The sequence below is a fragment of the Montipora foliosa genome, chromosome 7 (assembly GCF_036669935.1).
Source record: "Montipora foliosa isolate CH-2021 chromosome 7, ASM3666993v2, whole genome shotgun sequence".
Lineage (NCBI taxonomy): Eukaryota > Metazoa > Cnidaria > Anthozoa > Scleractinia > Acroporidae > Montipora > Montipora foliosa.
The window spans coordinates 24,290,111-24,310,625 of record NC_090875.1 but is presented as its reverse complement, the minus strand read 5'-3'; the positions used below and the strand labels follow the sequence as shown (position 1 = coordinate 24,310,625).

Below are 20,515 nucleotides of genomic sequence, written 5' to 3'. Positions count from 1 at the left end.
CCCCCCCCACCCCGGGTTTCAACTGTTCGTTGAAATAAGTGTAGTACTGGTAACTAATTACGTCAAAGAAGTCAAGAATGTAATTCCTTCCTGAATTGTCAAAACATTCCCAGCATCTGAAGGGTAACTATCGTTCAACATTTCTATAAAGACTTGACAAAAAGCTCTAGATTTCCAACAAGACTTCTATTCTCACCCTTTTGCACAAGTTACTTCTTTGACATCATTAGTTAACAGGGCCCAAATATTTTGTCTATAAACATCAAACACCTGGATACACTATGAGGGAAAATTTTCAAAGTACCACACTCCAGACACTACAGCTATTTATACAAAAGGAAATGCCTCACAATATTGCAAGAAATGGCTTTAAAACTTTAATCAGCTTACAGTTACTCTAAAAATGATGATAAATTAATAATGTTTTAAGACATTAAACGGCCACAATGGCCTCCATTGGACCTAAACAACAACTCCTCCCGCCCAGCATTTGCAATTTGGAATAAATCTTGGTGGTCCTTGTATTTTCATTGACATGAATTGATTAAATTGAATGTGTGACCCTGACAATGCAGGTCAGTTTTATTCCTGCAATATTGATAAACACTTTTCAGGCTTAATGACTCAAGGAGCAATCACTTTATTACTACAAAAAGGAGAAAAAATTTAATTGTTTTAGATAAGAATCATTGCATTAGTCTCCCTAATGTTCTCACGGCACAGAGGGAATTAAAACAGTCGGAATGCAGACTTGAAAAGTTTAGGTGCTTTACAGGAAACCATCGTCCATTCTCCAAATCTTGAATTTACAATCATGTCTATTCAATTGGAGAAATTTACAAAAGAAATGGAAGAAAAAGGGTCCCTATCACGATGTACAATATGGGTTGTCATGCCTTGGGTTATCATAGTTAATTGATAATTACACTAACAATCCTTTCTTGAATTTGCTTTCATTTTCAAGTTTTTTGTTTGCTTTCAAGGTTATATTCTTGATTCCTAGATAGAAAGGCATACGATCACAATTTCCATAAAAAAACAAGACAAAAAAAAAATGAAAAAAATAATGACGGCAATTTAAAACCTCTATCCATTTCAGTTTGAAATTACAGTAATTCACTCTATTTAAAGTTGTAGTCTTCTGAAGGAACATTTCTATGTTTTGGTTTTCTTTGATGAGGCATTCTCTTTTTTTGGCTTCACTTCACTATTGGAAGTGCACTCCCTGTTGAACATCTTTATCGCTGTAAAAGTAACAAAAAAAGACTAATTAGTGTTACCTTCCTTGAAAGTTGTCATTGTTGGAATATCTTTAATTCACGATACAGTCATATCACCATGTATAAAATTAAATGAAAGGTATAGTATCATCATCATCACCTGAATAATCCAGCCCCCTGGAGGCTGGTTCAGTTTTAGTGTACTTTCCATCCACAATTCACACTTAGGGTCACTTCATGTTACCTTACATTTACAGTCATGTGTTGACCATCTACGGGTTATCTTGAGAAGAGGAATTAAAAGAAATGGCAGTAGTTGTTTACCTTATGCGACCGACTAGGTTTACACAACCTCTTTGGTGGGAGCTGTTCCTCAATGCTCAAAGAATCTTTTAATCTGTCAAGAATATTTTCTGAAAAACAAAGCAAGTCACTTACTTATGGTAATCACAACTTGTCATATTATACAAGAGTATTGACCATGGAAGTTTTACCCTAACTATGATTTTTACAAGTACCCTACTAGGCAAAAAGACAACCTGCACATCTATTGTCACAGATACTCATTCTCACTTCGAGTGGAAGGCCCCAAATTTTGGAAGAACATTCCTTTCTCTCTCTCTTGGTGATTAACAAACTACTTCTAATTATAAACAAAAACTAAGACTACTTCTACTCATTACAAAGTTATTGAGACGTAACACTACCCCATTATTTATATATTATTTATTTTTATTGTATAGCAGCTGTTATTGTATTCCACTTTGTCATGAATAGGATCATCCATAATAATACATGCATATTACCCCAGACAACCTGGCCCTCGCCATATAAGCCTCTGGCTTTGGTGTTTCTGAAATCTGTTATAATGATTCTGCTAGAGATTAAAGATTAAGGCCTGAATTAATACTGAGTTAATAACGTTGGTTTTACCAAGGAACAATGTATATTATTAAAATCTAAAAGTTAATTTAGCTGGCTAGTATACAATAGATGTGCTTTATAGTTTTTAATAATGGATATAAAATTTATAGGTTCTCACCCAAATTTCCCTCACACCCGCCTATTAACTCCAACTAGTGATCACTGTATTTAACAATAATGAGTTCATGTTGGATGTGAGATCGTAAATAGCCAATGAGGCACCTAGCGCCAAGTTGGCTATAACCAGTTTCATATCCAATAAGCGTGAGTGGTATATTCAATTAATATTGTTTTATTAAATTTTACTTAAAATCTTAAGCTTTTTAAATTACAGAACAACAAGATGTTTTCTCACGTTTTACCAAACGGCCGATGCATTCAATTTCCATTATAAGGTCATTATGGTATATGAGCTGATAACAGAGAAGGTGGAATTAATGGGTTATACTTTGGGTAATGCCATACCATTTTACCCTTTGATGGCTTACTTACAATGTGGTAAATGGTAAAAGTATTCTTTCATTCTCAGTGCGACTTTCAATGCACAAAAAATGAATTGGTATTGTTACTTACTCCTTTTAGATTTCTGTTGCTTCACTTTTGCTAAAATAAAATAAAAATTGATAATACTCTTATTTCAAATTGAAAGGATGTATTGAAACTTGCTTTAAACCCAATAATCTCTGGATGAGGAGACTGAACAGAATTTACTGTCTAATGCCAGATGCTTATTTTTGCTCTTCAACTGAGGGGCGTCCGAGGAAGCCCGAGGGGTCAATGGCTTAATTTTTTCACTCTTATTTCACAAGGAAGTAGTATGGATGCAGATGAGGGGTAACAAATAAGATAGCAGTTGGCACAATTTCAACTGATATCTCTCTGACAGGTCTGCTCAACAATCATCTTTGCTCTAGTAAATGGGTGCCAACAGTCAAATTACGGGAGTTGTTCTTCAATTTCACAAGCATGAGATATACATAAAACCATTACAAGAAACAAGACCGATTTAAATGCTAATCAACTGACATACATTGTAGCTTTCTATGCAAAAACTAAAAAACATGAAAAACTTTAGGATATACACCACTGGCAAAAAAGTGAGTACCGGTATGTCTGGAGCATTAATTAACAATTAGTGTTTCATTACAAACCAGCATCACTGGTATCCTCATGAAAAACTCCTGCATAAAAGAAAGGTAAACATTAGTCGCAATCAGGCACAAAACATAATACTGTGTAAAGGTGGTAACTATAAAAACAGATTTTGCTATTACCGGCATTAGTTTTCACATCTATGGGTGGGTTCTCTTCATCTAAAAGAATGAAATCAAAATGAAACTGTTGTACACAAGCAGGTCAATGACAAGTGGTTTTGTGAGCACACCACATACATTGACTGACTGGAAACGTAAATGAAATTAACAACATTTTCATTACTAACCAGCATCACTGGTATCCTCATGAATATCTGCTGCATAAAAGAAACGTAAACATTAGTTGCAATCAGGCACAATACATAATACTGTGTAAAGGTGGTAACTATAAAAACAGATTTTGCTATTACCGGCATTACTTTTCACATCTATGGGTGGGTTCTCTTCATCTAAAAGAATGAAATCAAAATGAAACTGTTGTAAACAAGCAGGTCAATGACAAGTGGTTTTGTGAGCACACCACATACATCGACTGACTGGAAACGTAAATGAAATCAGTTAACAACATTTTCATTACTAACCAGCATCACTGGTAACCTCATGAATATCTCCTGCATAAAATAAAAGGTAAACAATAGTTGCAATCAGACACAATAGGTAATACTGTGTAAAGCTGTTACAATGTATCATTCCACAACTTACAGCAGATTTTGCTATTACCTGGACTACTTTTCACTTCTTTGGCTGGATTCTCTTCATCTAAAAGAATGAGATCAAATGAAACTGTTGAACACAAGCAAGTCAATGTTGACGAGTGGTTTACATTTTGTAAGCACACCACATACACCAAATGACTGGAAAGTAAAATTAAATTTAACAAAAACGTTTTCATTACTAACCAGCATCACTGGTAACCTCTTGACAAACTCCTGCATAAAGGTAAGGTAAACATCAGCTGCAATCAGATACAATGTATCTGTGAAAAGTCGGTATCTATAAAAGCAGATTTTGCTATTATACCTGCACTAGTTTTCCCATCTACACATGGATTCTCTAAACTGATAACCTCTTGAACAACTCCTGCACCCAAAATAAACAAATGTTATAAGATGCAGTCACATAAAAGCATATAGATGAGGAATCCAAGATTGTTAATCTAACTGCTCGAGTTTTTGAGTTTTGAGTGAAGTTCCAGTACTTGGCTTGGTAGCCTGCCTTCTGGCAGTTATACACAATTGTGGTCTCATTCACTCAGAAGCCCTTCAAGCTAATCCTACCAAGCCAACCACATGACACCAGAAACTCTGTCCCCTAATCTGTTCTAAGAGTGTATGGAATCTTTTAATGAACAAGGGCTGTGAGACAGGACCTCCAGCTCATCGTCCGTATCCGAGAGGACTGGGGGACCTCTGGCTTATCGTCCTTATCCGAGAAGACTAGAAAGTATAACCATTTGCAGATGTAGTAAAGAAGGCAGAACTTTCTCCTCAGTCCTGCATGGAAGTCCAGTGTGCTCTAGATTGAGCCAACCGGTCGGTCGGCCATCTATCCGTGTTATTTTGAAAATCAGTAACACTAAAAGTTCCAAATCACAATTCCAGAAAGGAAAGTGATGTGCTGAACTTAACGAATGCAAGACAGAAGAACAATAATCTGCATCAGTAATTCTAACAGTAGTATCACCTAATAACTTTACTCTGCTAATACGGTCACTCCCATTGAATTAAGAAAACCAAAATGCCTAATATTACTGTCAGGATATTTTTCAAGGAAATCAAACGTGTTCTGCAAAAAGTAGTTGTAAAGGTTCTGTAAAAGTGGAATCAAAGAAGTGGCATCAACAATAAGTGCTATAACAAACTGACACTAGTAATGATGCGTTAATTGTTTCCTAGTTAAGTGATTACTAAAAATTGAAGAAAACTTAGCTTCTATCCACCTCTTCTGTCCACACCACCATTTGTTTCTACTGATTCATAAATGGCAAACACGAAAATTACTCATAAGTAATGTAGACCACTTTTAAAAACCCAATCTTAAGATTCCAATTTGCAAGCGCTTAAACAATCTATGTTGATAGCTGTGGAGGATAGGTGCTATGAAAGAAGAGAAGGGCAGCAAATGAATATCCTCCACCGCAAGCCCACTTCCTGGCAACTCTCAACACAACAATGTCAGTGGAATGAATACTTGCATGTACAGCTGTACCCCAAATGTGGGAGTGGGGTAGGGGAATGGGGCTGGCAAGCATACAAACAGTTGTATTGATTTGGTTTTAAGTTGACCTAAATTTCATTATTTAATCAACATAATTCTTCATTATCCATCATGTAAACATTTCTCCCAGGTTGTACAAAAAAGCAGAAGACACTAAGACGACAAGCTTATCAGTTGTTTAGACTGTTAAGTGTCATCCTCTCTAAATTAAATTGATTAATAAATTATTATCAGTATTACTTGGAATTGTGATTATCATAACAATACAAATAAATGTACCTGCTTTAGCAAACTCGATCATTTCTTGATCTGATGCACTTGACTCATCTAACCAAAAAAGAAAAAAAAAAAGAATCATTACATTTTGAGAGATACAAACACAAGCACTCAGTTGCACAGGCTAACAACATGTACCAAACAATAGTAACATCGACACTACTTAGGTGCCTCAAGAACTCTGACCCTCGACCCCTAATCCAGATGCTATATATCAGTATACATTACTCTACATTGTAAGTATAGATAAATGAATCCCATAATAACATTTGTTAATAATTATGGTACTTCCATGTGACTGGAAAAATTTATGTTTACCATATGATTAGAAAAGAGCATTTGACATACTTCTTGACCATTGGACAAGTGAACCTAATAAAAATGCCCTTCTCTTATGCTTGCTCCATTGAAATTCCAAAGTCACACATGATAGTTTGGTTCTAGAAGGTACATCGACCATTCAAACAAACAATCGTTGTCCTTTGTATCTGCCAGCCGTATTATTATATGTGTGAGATACAAGTATTTCAATCCAACCACATTCCTTAATTACCATGATTAATTATGCCAACAGCATCATCAGTGGTCCAAGTCATGCTGGAGTGCACATCATTCCCTACTGAAAAATTTCACATAAATTTCAATGTACATGTTTCTCATGTATGAAACATTTGGAAACAAATGTCTGGTAAACAAAAAATTACAACATGTAGATCTATGTAATATTAAACAATCATTTGCCATTTCTTTATCAACATTACACAGATCGTTAATTATTTACCTTGGATTGCAGATAGAAATTCTTTAGGTACACAATCAAGTGGAACAGATACGCACTGCCTTGAAACACTCTTGCCATACACATCCTTCCCTTTGCTTACTCTAAACGAGTCAGTAGGGGAATCTGGGCTTAAAAAATTTAATCGTCCTTTCGTGGCTTCTCGCTCTTTTTTGAGTTCTGCCATAAGGAACCTTCCGTCCACAGAATCTTTCAGAAAAGTTGCAGCAATATCATAAGCAATTGCCAAGCAATCCTTTCCATTAACATAAGTTGTTTTGAAGGCTGTGGCAACCTGGGACACAAAAAGGCCACAACGTTATTGAAAGCTAACGGTTTTAAGATGGGTACTTTAATACTTACATTGTAAATACTGTTTATAAGCACTATTTGAAATTGGTTATTAGACTTATACTTGCAGTTTGCCAAGACTTTTTATGTAAATTTGGTAATCTCAATTTGGTTAACCTTATAATAAATAATTAGCAATGACACAGTTTTTTTAATGTAAATTGGATAATCTCCATTTGGTTAACCTTTACTTAGCATTGACACTGTAAAGTTTCATTTAGAACTTGATGGTTATAGTAAACACCAACACTAGGACCAAATTTGCTGTTTGCATCGAAATGCTCATGTCTTGTCCAGCGACATATAGGTCACTGGTTAGGTTAGGTTAGGTTAGGTTAATAATATTGCAGAATGGCAATACCATGAAATATTGATAATACCTGCTTCTTTGATAAAGGTTGGCTGAAGTTTGCCAAAGTCTCCCATACAATTTGGGTCTTAGGTGGATTCATCAGGGTACTAGAAGAGTCCTGGACACCACAGAAAAGGTCCTCAATGAATGGGACAATTTTACTTTGCAGATAATCCCAAACAAGTGCTGTGTCATCCTCGATTCCTGCTAATTTCATGACCTTTTACATGGATGTGAAAATAAATGCACCAATTATATCAGACTGTAATTAACAATTAAACATAGGTGCTTTTGATTGCTCGAGGCAAATAAATTATATGCTAGTAATGAATTTCAGTGATCACGGTCTGCAATAATCAGGCCTTCTGATATTACGCGATGGTGCGACTTCGCACAGTCAGCCTCAAATCGCATCCGATCGCACAGGTCACGAAAAATCGCATAATTCATAAAATAACGCACAAAATTCATAAAATAAGACATGAATCAACAAGTTTCTTAGGAGTCCCTGCATAAATACGCCATTTTTAAGGTAACATGGTTTTTTTCTTTTTGACGGTGTTGACACATCATTAATTTTTACTGGACCAATACCATCAGATCACTCACATTAATTTAACTCTTTAATTACAGTACCTTATGAACACATACCCTCATTAGCCCATTTTTTAAGAATCATACATAATTTGATCCCTCTTAACCCTTCAACTCCTAATAATGACTTATTTGGCTATAGAGACCATTTTTATCCTTCATACGGAACCTCCATGGTGGTCAGGTGTTTAGAGAAGGCAGGCACAAAAGTCAGATCGGACCAACTCAGATCGCTCACCTTGGGTCGCCGAAAAAATTTGATAAGGCAAAGAGAAATCACACTAACCCTAATTGAGGCAAACGTTTAATAATTTTGGCTAACACTATGGTACCACTTTTCGCCTCAACTTGATCCAGTCTGACTTTTCTACCTTCCGTTTAGAGAGGCATCTTTGAAAAGAAAAAAAGGTGCTGCAGTAGTATCAGTATAAACTATTCACTAACCTCAAGAGTAAACCACATAACCTTTGAATATACATCTGGGCTTCGAATCCTACCGGGAAACATTTTCTCAATTCTATTGGAAATTGAGATACGCTCATCTAATGATGACAAACTCAGAAACTTTTCCACCAAGCACAGTGCTTCCATGAACCCTGTGCTGGCTTGCTTGGCAGCCAGATCTAGTGCAGCCTTCTTCGTTGCCATGATCTGGCTGGGGAGCTGAGGGTTCGGTCTCTCAAACAAAATGATAGCTTGACGCGAAAATATCCTGAAATATAAATACAAATTACTACACAATCATGCTCATTTGGGATGTACACTATATCACCTTAAATTCAGTCAAATCACAAAATGCAATGAATAATGTAAAAACAACTTCTCTAAATACGATAAGGGTTGGTTGGTCCTGTCTTATTCACTAATTATTTACATCTCTTTAAAAGGAACAAGTCTGTTCGATAGCTTGAGGTAGCAAAGACCTGGGGGTGTCTGCCCTCAGGTGAGTTCACAGTACTACAATGCAATACATTTTCTACAAACACGATTTAGTAAATATTGCAGTAGGTATAAAACAAAGGTCACATCCCACAGTTCAAGACTACACATCCCTGCTCCAGCAATATTAAAACAACTAAGCCAAAAGTTGTTTCTTTGCACGAAGTAACAGTGCCATGTATTGTTCACTCTGACCTTCGAAGTACGGCCTGCGTGTATTTTAGATCTGCTTTAAATGCTAATATTAACAGTGGTCACTTGTGGTACTTGGTATTAGAAGGTTAAGGGAGCAGTACTGGTAACTATGTAAGGTAACTATAAAGGTACAAGTACATGTGTCCAAAGTGTAACTTACATTAAAGAATGCTGCTCACATTTGTTTAGTGCATTTCTTGGTGAGTTCACACAGCTTCAGTATTTTGTAATGAACAAACTCCTGTTGCTTATAACCACATTTCTATTGTGGGGGATGTTTTTGCATTAAATTCTCTAAATTTACCTCTTATCATTTGCACAGGCAAAATTTGCGCTTATAACTGGAGGGCTCCTAGGATATCCTGATGAATGCACGGTGTCTTTTCCAGCCTGAAAAAAGTTAACCAAATTCATACATCTGTCTAACAGTAGAGAGGCTAACACAGAACTCAGCCCATGAAAAAACAACTTTTTTTCTAAGGAACCTTCCACCAGCTTCTATATTTACTGCGGCCACATTTAAGTGATTTTCTCATTCTATTTTTACGTCATTTCACCATATTTGTTTGAGAGAACGCACATAATATGAGATGGTAGTACACTGTAGTGTCAGGCGGTCAGTTTGAAGTACAGAGAAGAACACAGAACACAGAAAATACAGAAGTAACAGGAGTTTTCCAATGAAGGAATTCATAATTGTTTTCAACACGATGCAATTAAAGCCCAGGAGAATCAATCAAATGAATAATCAAATAAAGCACATTTGAATGGTTTTGTCTGTGTTGCTTTCGTCATTCGCAAACGCGCCTTATTAAGCAGTGCTGGAAGAGACCAATATACTGAAACTGGTAATATTAGTGGAATAATAAATCCCCTATTGAATGGTTTAACATACAATATTGCAGACATTTTGCTGGTTGCTTGTATGTGTATGTGTACTTTCAAATGTACAATGCCTCTAATACAATCCATAACTCCAGTCTGTTGAATATTTTTCACAGAATGATAAAAGCCTTTCGCCCGGTACTTTTTGTAACTTTTATCATTGCATTACTAGATAAGGTCCAGCAACCCCACAATCACTGGTGTGTCCAATAACCAGATTTTAACATACCTGATTAAAAAGTGCCTGAACAATGAATTTTACATCCTCTTTTGAAGTGGGATCATCCCAAGCAAAAGGAACATCACAGTTCTTTGAACGTTCTAATGCCTTTTTAGCCGTGTAGTCTAGCATGAAAAGCAAGGCATGAAACATAACTAGTCAGTCTCTTTCATTTTACTGTCAAATTACTGCAATAACCATGGGTATACAATGTAATCAACATTAAGGATTAAAAATAATGGAGATTTACAGGTAATATTAACTTTTTCATTAATGTGCACACCAACGAAATTTTTCTTCTTCAAAATGATCACGTGTGCAGCCAAGGTGAAACATAACTGCATGTGACAATTCACAAATGTAGGTACAATGTACCAGTATGCACCATTAATTATTTCATTCTCTTGACAAACAAATTATTCACCATAAATCTATGACAACTTAAGTCTACATAATTTAGCAGTTGGAAAGCCAAACTTAACCCGACAGTGTATCTTCTAAAGATTTCCTTCATGAAACAGAACCGGTAAAGGGTGGTTAATTTTACCTAATGTACAACCAAATCATTGGGAACTGTTCATGGAAAAGGGCAAGACATGTTTTGATAGTTATACCCTACTATCACAGTGTACAAGTCTGATTGGCAATACTACTGTTACATTAAAAGCAGTGAGTAATCAATACTTAAAGCCTACACCTACACCATGAATGAATGTTAACTATGAATTAAGACTAACTAACCTCGAGCTTCACAATTTCCCGTAAGTGAAATGCACGCTTTGAGAACTGTTGTTTTTGAGGTCTCTGTGTCGCCTGTCAGGAGGACAACAGGGCATGATCCCCCAGCCTGAATTATTCTTTGGTAACCCAAAGACATGACAGTACCTCCTAGTGCCAGACAGGCTGCTGCATAGTTGCTTGTAAGGAGACCTTTGAAAGCAACTAGCAGCTCTTTCATACCATCTGAAGAAAATGGCTGTTTTATATGAGTTATTGTAACATCATCAGATGTTCCTAATGAAAGAATAACAATTACAGTGTCACTAATCATTGATAAGTTCACAGTCCTAGCTGGTGCAATATAATATTACTTTTGTGTTTGGTTAAACACAAGCTCATCTACATTTAGATTTTGGCAACATCTTTCCTTGTCCATTGACTTCTCCTTTCATGCACTGGTTCATCTTTAATTTTACTTCACATATATATCTATTTTTTGACCAAAATTGTGACAACCAAGGCTGAAGTGGATGAAACATTTCTACTGTATATGAGAAATTGGTGACCCCCGTGCATAAACAAAATTTTTTTACAAAAGGAAGAAAAAGGACAATTTAGGTGTGGCAGTGAACAATAAAGCAATGCAGTGTCCAAGAAACCTACCCCTCCCCCTGCTCTTCTTCCAGGAGGACTCATACAAGACATATCGCTGGTCAATGGGAAGGCATGTTCTTGTTTTTGGGTCAATTTGCAGCTTCTTGTCAACGACAAAAATGCCACAAGCTTGCCACGCAGGATACTATAAAACAGGACAAGAATAAGAAAGTTTTTGCCATCATACTCAAAAAAAGGTTATGTTAATGAAGTTTTGAAATTTACCGGTAAGTTGCATTTTGTAGATTGTCAGCACTACATGTACCAACTACTGGTCAACAATAATGTAGTAGCGTTTTTTTGAATCCAACATGCAATCAATCAAGTATCAGTAAGAATAAGATCTCAAAAAAGAAACCTTGAAACAATGCAACCCAGACCAGTCTGATTAATTGGTATTTTACAATTATTATTTTAATATTAAGATTAGCAAACATTGTAGTTCTATCAGTCTGAGAATATTAAACATAAGACACAATAGATTTCTTTAATGTAGCAAATACATGAAGTTAATTACTTTGAAAACTCAAACTGGATTGATCTAAATTCTTAAAAGTAGAAGATCAAAAATGTAAAATGCAGCCCCAAACAGATGCATCTTGAGTTTAGGTGTATGAGGCTTGGGTTTAACGGTTAACCCTAAACACCCATAAGTCTTCATGATCAAATAGCACTGGCAAAAAATCAAAGTGTTTAATATTCTTCTTCTATTATTATAATAACTTCATATAACTTCTGTAGGTTAATACATGTATATCCACTAAAGTAATCAACGCTTACAATGGTCGCAACACGTCTATAATTTCTTGTGTCTGCCATTCGATACTCATCTGTTTGTTGAAACATATATGCACCAAGGTCTACATAAGATGGAGCATCCCTTGGCACCCTATACCACAAAGCATCTTGACAGTGGTTCTGCAGTATTCCTAAAACCACTCGAGAGTCACAAAGTTGACCTAATGTCAAAGCACATTGCCTGAAAAATGAAACAGCAATACTCATGAATGATACCTCAATGACAGATCAGCTTTTACCGCCAAAAGCAAGCGTCAAGCTGCTGCTAATAAAACCAAAAAAATAATCTTTTTCTGGTGTATTTTTCTCTCTGTATTACTTTACGATGGCTGCGGTTGGTAGGAAAGAGATATGTTGAATCCAAACACTTTCACTCAGTGATCTTGATGTTTAAGGCAATGTGGTCTGTTCACTATCTCAACGTAATTGAGTATTATTCACTCCCCAATTGTATCTATAAAAAAAACTCTTGACTTTGTAAGGTTCTATGTGTGCCTGTTTGTATGGGTAATCAAATGGTGACAAGTGAAATTCGGGAATAATTTCATATGCATTTTGTCCAAAATCAAACGATTCCCCAAGCCTTTGAGCGATTTGATTTTGGACAAAATACGAGTAGATTATTCCCTAATTTCACGCGCGAGCATACCATTTGATTAACTAAATAAATTATATCATGGGTCACAGATTGCCCCTTAATTTTCAAAACTTGACACCATTTTGGTACTGTCGGAAAACTTGCCATGGCAAAATTGAAATTTTACACACGAAATTATAAATTAACGATGAAATGTTGCATCAAAATTATGGAGGAATGTAATTTGCCACCCATGAAATTAAATGTGTGATGAATACTTTACCAGTAATAAGAGACCTAGCATACACGAATAGGATTCTGGGATCGCTAGGGGGCAACATCAAAAGTCGCTTCACAGTAATGTACCACAGAAAATTGTACCATCGTAAAAAGCAGTGATGTGGACAAAAGACAAACGCATTCTTACATTTTAAATTTGCTCCTCCTAATCATTTGTGCATGAAATTTGTAATTTTTCGTATGATTATTGCCTTAATTGGTAATGTTGTATTTAACACGTTATAACTAAAGGGAAAACATGAATCTCGACACACTTAATAACAATATAAAAGGATGTAAGGAGTCAGTCCCTTCAAAGTAATGCCTAACTTATATTATCAGACGTACTACTTGATACGACTTGATTTCATTCACTGAATTTTATGTAGTAAATTTAAGCTTTAATTACTTTAATTAAATTATGTTAATCGCTAGGTTTAATAGCATTAATCACACAAAAACTTATAATTTTCACGCACAAACATTAGTCACCTCTGTGTCTCCCAAATTTTTGACGAATAGTTATTGTTTGTCACACATACGTATACGTAACTGCTTTTCGGTATATATCTCGTGCCAGTATGCCATAGTCGCCTAACATATAGTCTTCCATATAGCCAAGTACGTATGACTACCACTGCTTCGATCCCTGGCGATCCCAGGCAATCCCAGAACCCTTTGCGTATAACATTGTGGGGTTCTAGGAAATGAAATCTCCAAGAACCAATTTTCGAAAATTCAGCCTTCACAGCCTCACTCGATGAACTTTTCATGTTTTTATTTTAGGTTCCCCTCGAGAAAAGGTAAACGTTACAAACGGGCGAGTATCCGCAATCAAAGTCTATTAATTACAACCAGCTGTCTTACCACTTTCGGTCTACTGATTCCACTTCAAATATATAACCAGCAACGTTGCTGGCCTCGAACATTGAATTCACTCGAGTTGTGAAGTTCGAGATCACAACCACTTTCTTGTGGTGCACGAAAGCTAGCTTCCCATCATCTCTTTCAAAAATACCCTTTGGACTGGACACCGACTCAGGAACATCATTGTTTCCCTGCAAACAAATGCATCGAGTGGACAAGTATTGTAGAATCAAGCCTATACGCTAGAGGGGAAACAAACAAGGACTACAAAAAAAATCTATCTTTTGAAGAAAAGAAAACCCTCTTTAATAACAAGCGATACCAGAATCTCAAGGGACAGAGAGAGAGAGAGAGAGAGAAGAGAATGTGGATTGCTAAGTGAAGGGCTGGTTGCACGTTTCATGAAATTCTTCGAATTCCTTTTAGGCTTTACCCTTTTTCTGGATACCTTGTGTCCTTGTGTTGGCTTGTTTTGGAAACGGCTGTTAATTTTTGGGGCAGATGGCTAACGTGCAGCTACTGAATAGATATAGCCTGACGGGAAGACATATTTCTCAAGCCGTTTTGAGTAAATCATTCAGTAGCATTAATGAAGGTAATCTTCCCCATTACAATACCTCATGAGTTATCTACATTATTTTTTTCCCCTTGAAAGTTGGGTTTCTTTAAATACCGATCGGTTCCATAACGAATAAAAAGTCCCTGGTGTTGAATCAATGGTACTGTTTTTTCTGTTAAGCGATTAATTAAGCACTAGAATTTCTAAAATGCACAAACCTGATGAATGTTGGTGCCATTAGAAACTTGGTCGGGGTCATTACCAGTGCTTGTTTGGCTTGAAGAAGACATGGTACACAATATTTGATATCGTTCGTGGCAAGACAAAAAAGGCATACGTCTTAAACGCAGCTGAACTAGGAGATTGTGATTAACGATTATAAACGTGAGGAAACGACACGTGCAAAGAAAAGCCGAAATTTCGCTTCAACTCTGAGTGACAGTTTAGTTGACAACAATAGCCAATTAAGAGTATTGCGACAGGGGTTCCGGCCCGGGGGAGGGGGGTACTTTAGGAATTTCTGGGTGGGGATGTGACGCTGGGACCTTGGAACCCTTAGCCTATACCAGAGCTAGTTTCAGCTGGATTTTGCTACCCTATACTAGAGTAAACTCCCCAAATCACTCCTATCCTAGTGTAGCTGTTTTCCCGAAACTGAGGTCACTAGAACAGTCTAAAGCAAAGCCAAAACAAAAACTTATACCACAATCACTTCCAAGCAAGCATGAACGTACGCATTTATAAGACAATAAATTGTTTAATTTTAACCAGTATTAACACCACCGATTTCCGTCTGAATCCTGACAGTTAATAATAACCAGTAGCGGTTTATGATAGTCATCTGTCAACGCTGTTGAGGCTGAGTCGTGAAAATTTCAAGAGGGGGGTTCCGGCTACGATACAGGCAATAGGCCTTTATTTATTGAGAAATTTAAATCGTAATCAACAAGTCATGTTCCACGAAAACTGAAAACCTTTTTTTTCATCTGTAGGAACAAAACAGTGGATGTTTCTTGACATACTCGAATTATCTTGATTCAATTTGCTAGTTTGGGTGTTCTGGTTATCGTCTTGTCTGTCGTGTTCCAGCTCCATCAGTCAGGACTACAGTCATTCATTACTTATAATTACTGCATGTTACCGATTCGAATGCACCGGGTTTTCATTGGTTGATGGATCGTTTGTTCCAAGGGGGAAAGTGAAATGAATGCAGATTTCATTAAAAGATGTTCTCTGAGATATCATAGGCGATTAAAAATTTATACTCGACTGCATTACAAAGGCATCAAGTAATTTTCTTTGAATGATTGTCCTTATAACAAGCTTCAAAGGGTGTGCATTGGGCATTGTGATGGCAGTATGTATTAGCACAGTTTCAGGAAAAGTAAGGAACGTTTATTTTCATAAGAAAGCACAAGGAATTCGGACGACTTTAATTATGCCAGCATATCCACACAAAGTTGAAATAAGTTATCAGTGCTCCTAAATAGCTAGCCAAGGAGATATCACAAACCCTGATGATCCCTTCGAGGTAATGTGGCTTTTTACTTGGGATGCCTTTGGCATACTGAGTGTAGTCAACTTGATCGCAGTCAGATAGGGTAATTAGCCACGTGCCTGTCAAGAAAGTCTTAGCTCGATACTCAAACACTGTAATACTGTCTAACAAACAACATGAATGTATCGTTCCATTCATTAATCTCGCGAAAGGTAATCGGAAAAGCTTACACGGACTTCCGAAATCACATCTTCGAGTTACTGCATTCTCTGACTGAAATCGATCAAGCGCGATAGATCAGCGCTGAAAGCGAGAATGTCACACCTCTTGCCTTCATTTCCGGTTCCCACCATAAATATTGTTTTATATATAACCTGAGCACATACAAATCAGACTGATTCATGACAGCGCATGACTGAGTCGGCTAAGGCGCTAGGAAAGCTAAAACGTAACAGTTCTTTACAGACTAGCGTATCTAATAGATGATAATGCTGCACATTAAGTTGAAAGTGAGAGCATTTATCATTGATACACAGCAACGATGTAATGAAGTCAGTGGGACTTATTTTAGTTTGTACATGGAATGGAAGTATCGTAATTTAGTCGTCCATTCTGGTTAAATGAATGCGTTCTTCGTAAACGTAATGTATTGTAGTAAATGATGGTGTATTCCAGAATTTGTCAAGAGGGTCCTGAATGGGGGCAGGGGGTTCCAATCCCATTTCCCAGCCCATATTTTTTCCAAATCCCACCCCGGATATAAGTGATTTCTCAACTGGGCACGGTTAAAAGGCTTTAAAATTATTTATCCCATTCCCATTTTGACATTGTTTTCCCATTCGCAGTGCCCAAATCCTAGTCCCAGTGCCTTAAATCCCATTTTCCCAGGGCAACAAAAGGCCAATCCCAGCTCCCATTTTACCCCTTCAGGACCCTCTGTCAAAGCTTTCAACTCGTTAAAACCAGGTTATGTTGCTGCTCCACACCACAACCCCACAAGCTATACAGCTTGGAACCTTCTCGCGGGAAAGTAAATAAAGGTTTTCAGTTCAGTTCAGTTCTTTATTTTTCTAATAGGTATTGTTAACAAATTGGACATGCCCACAGGTAGCAGAAGCTAATCTGGATGGGTCATGTCGTGACTAAAAAGAGTAAGTGGACAAGTTTACAGGTAAATCAGTATCCAAAATTGGATTTTCCAATTTCCGAAACATTTTTATCGCACAATTTTTCATTATCATGACTTTCATATCTTGTTTCATATTACACAACATGCGCGTTTTAACGGTTGACTACCGTTCATCCACGAACGGGGTCTGATTGTTACAGCGAGGTTGTTAATAACTGTGCGTTGATATAGTTTACAGAGAGTCAGTCTGTCGAAAGTTCATCAGTGGGCAAGTTGTTCCTCTCCTTCATTACATTCAAAATAAATAAAATGAAAATTGAAAAAATGTCGTCCAAGCGACAACATTTATTGTGAATCGTAAAGCCTAGTAGTGTGTGCGATGCATATGAGTTTACGGCCTCTTCCCGGTAATGAATAGGTGCATGCAAAAACAATTTTCGATGAGGGTGATTAAGGCGGGTTTAAGGCCGCGGTTTACACGGCACGATTTGTCGGCTCGATTCATCGGCACGACCGCGTCGGAGGGCAAATTTTCCTCGTATTTTGACAGCTGGTGAACGACCACATCGTGGAAATGAGAATCAATCCGATTCAAAAAATCTGTTGCAGCGCAACAAAATTTTTGAAGGCAAAAGTGGCGGATACTAAAAGGACAACGGGAAGATCTTTTATCGGCCCGAAAAAACTGGCCAAATCGTACCATGTAAAGCGGTCGATACACAGTACAGGATCTTTTAATTGTTGCGCGTAGCATCCAGCCTGGTAGCCGTGTTCAATTTGGTTAGAATGTTGCCACGTCAGGTCAGGGCGTGGGTGGAAATGAAACCTTGGTCCTTTTCCCCGTCTTGAAACAGGGAAACCATATTGGGGCCAACATGATCTTTTCTTTTCTTTTTCGGCAATCCGACAACATACCGAATGAACCCCTCACGACACCCATCCGCGCTGTGGCGAAAATTTTCTGGAATCCTAGCGCGCGAACTTTGAAAGGATCTCTGTCAATGAAAGAATGGAGTTCCCAAGGGCATATGTCAGGGGCACCCAACGAATCTGTTTCTCACATTATCTGTTCCCCAGAGGAATCTTGCTGGCTGGTAAAAATACAGGTGTTTCGATGAGCTGGCTGGGAAATTTTGTTATTGATAGAGGTTTTGCCTGGGAATTACTGACTTTTTCTAGCATTTCAACCCGAACTGGCTGTAGAAACTCTGAAGACTGAGGACGACTAAAAAAAAAAAAAAAAAAAAAAAAAAGAGAACCCCTTCCCTCTCCCAGAGAGTAGTCACAAACATACTACGGCTGGTCAGAGTGATTGCGCTTGCGGAAAAAACCTGTTTTGTCCCGGTTTTGTCGCTTTTGTTTGGTCGTTTTGGATCGAGGGATTAGCGCGCGGAATTCCTGGCTGGGAAATAAATTTGATCAGCTGGCTGGGAAACCAACCAATTTTATCTAGCTGGCTGGGAAATTTCTTGTGTGTCTTGCTGGGAAAAAGGAACAGATAATGTTTTCCCAGCAACACTGAAAAACACCTGAAAATGCCTTAATAACATTTATTTTCATTAACTGGGGTATAATAATACATTTTACAACAAATTGGTCGTTGGGTGCCCCTGATATGTGGCGCTCTTAACATCTCTTCGGAGCCGAAATAGACAGTGATTATAATTTTTTTGAGGCATTGTTCCGCGAAGGTTCTGTTCGAAAGTTTGGGAAAACTTTCCTAAGTTATTTAAATTAGTTTTAAGACCTCTTTTTCATTAATTGCATACTCTTTTCTCAGTTATACAGAAATGTTTGCATTTCTTTAGGTTGAATTTCATGCTTCAGGTTTCACTACAAGTCACTGAAGGTGGAAATGATATCAAGTTTATTTTTTCGTTCATACGTGACGTATGGAATGATTAACATCTCCTTCTCGTTTAAGGGAAACGCCTCCTCCTTTACAGCGTAAAAAGAAAAAGAAAAAGTGTTTCGTTTGGTAGTGGCCAAAACGCGGCGTCGGGGTCGGGGTTTTTTTTTGGCAAAGATTTTTGGTTCAATTTTTGTCGTTATTCTCCTGTAATGTTATAATCGAGCTCAGCTAGTCTTCAGTGTTTCTGGCAGTTGGCTTATACTTCATAAAATCCAATTTTAGCATTTTCGGAAATTATCTTAATTTCGATAAACAAACTCCGATTTTCGGAAAGTATCTCTGACAACTTGTTTTACGGATTTTCGAAATGATGAAAAAGTGCTAAGCAACCGTTAAAACATGCATCTTGTGTAATATGAAACTAGATATGAAAGTCATGATAATGAAAAAATTGTGCGATAAAAATGGTAATGTGGTAGAGACGAATTATATTGAAGCACAAAAGTATAATAAAAAAAAATGAGAAAGCTCGCGTTTTATTGGCTAATCGTGTTCGTTACCATGACGATACCTATATTCTCACATGTGAAAGACAAAAATGAAATGTTCAATGCGCGCAGTGAAGATATGATTTTTAATGAAGGGAGAGCAGTTTGGTCTGAAATCATACGTGTGATTTCAAAATCGAACAAGCGCGCAGCGAGAGTTCGATTTGAAGTCCAAAGTATGAATTCAGACAAAAATTGCACGACACGAAATTCAATTACCACTTAGTAACATCCATTTAGAATTCAATCGCTAAAATGTAGAATTTTAGTCAGTGCCAATATTTTCTTGATCCACTTGGGGACAAAAGTTGCAAAATTCGCCCCACAATAGGTATATAGGGGTATATAAGGATATACATGGGTATACATAGGTATGTAAGGGTATACAGGGGTATACATGGGTATATGAGGGTATACAGGGGTATATAAGGGTATACAGGGGTATGTAAGGGTATACATGGGTATACATGGGTATATAAGGGTATACATGGGTATACATGGGTATATAAGGGTATACATGGGTATATAAGGGTATACATGGGTATATAAGGGTATACAGGGGTAAACATAGGTATTTGAGGGTATACAGAGGTATACATGGGTATATAAGGGTATACAGGGGTATATAAGGGTATACATGGGTATGTAGGGGTATATAAGGGTATAGAGGGGTATATCAGGGTATACAGGGGTATGTAAGGGTATACATGGGTATACATGGGTATATAAGGGTATACATGGGTATACATGGGTATATAAGGGTATACATGGGTATATAAGGGTATACATGGGTATACATAGGTATTTGAGGATATACAGAGGTATACATGGGTATATAAGGGTATACAGGGGTAAACATAGGTATTTGAGGGTATACAGAGGTATACATGGGTATATAAGGGTATACAGGGGTATATAAGGGTATACAT

The 20,515-nt window shown here is 37.2% G+C and overlaps 1 protein-coding gene across 1 annotated transcript; it reads right to left on the bottom strand.

Moving 5' to 3' along the window:
* Positions 1–354: 354 nt before the first annotated feature.
* LOC138010040 (uncharacterized) lies at positions 355–13,906 on the bottom strand. Its single transcript, XM_068857006.1, has 23 exons — positions 13,626–13,906; positions 12,260–12,458; positions 11,489–11,624; positions 10,847–11,119; positions 10,115–10,230; positions 9,305–9,390; positions 8,311–8,578; positions 7,301–7,492; positions 6,573–6,864; positions 6,345–6,410; positions 5,795–5,842; positions 5,238–5,267; positions 4,319–4,378; positions 4,198–4,227; positions 4,019–4,057; positions 3,880–3,909; positions 3,709–3,747; positions 3,586–3,615; positions 3,419–3,457; positions 3,296–3,325; positions 2,718–2,747; positions 1,545–1,633; positions 355–1,244 (listed from the first exon to the last, which is right to left on the bottom strand). The coding sequence occupies exons 1-23, from the start codon at positions 13,904–13,906 to the stop codon at positions 1,239–1,241; spliced, it is 2,409 nt and encodes an 802-aa protein (XP_068713107.1). The 3' UTR covers positions 355–1,238.
* Between the last annotated feature and the right edge of the window lie 6,609 nt (positions 13,907–20,515).

Excerpts from the sequence above, each read along its gene's own strand:
- LOC138010040 (XM_068857006.1), bottom strand. The coding sequence starts at position 13,906 with ATGAAAAGTTCATCGAGTGAGGCTGTGAAGGCTGAATTTTCGAAAATT. Across the intron at positions 7,493-8,310 it reads TTATGTGGTTTACTCTTGAG|GTCATGAAATTAGCAGGAAT; the intron begins GTTAGTGAATAG and ends TCCATGTAAAAG. Across the intron at positions 4,379-5,237 it reads TGGTGGTGTGGACAGAAGAG|GAGTTGTTCAAGAGGTTATC; the intron begins GTGGATAGAAGC and ends TTTTGGGTGCAG.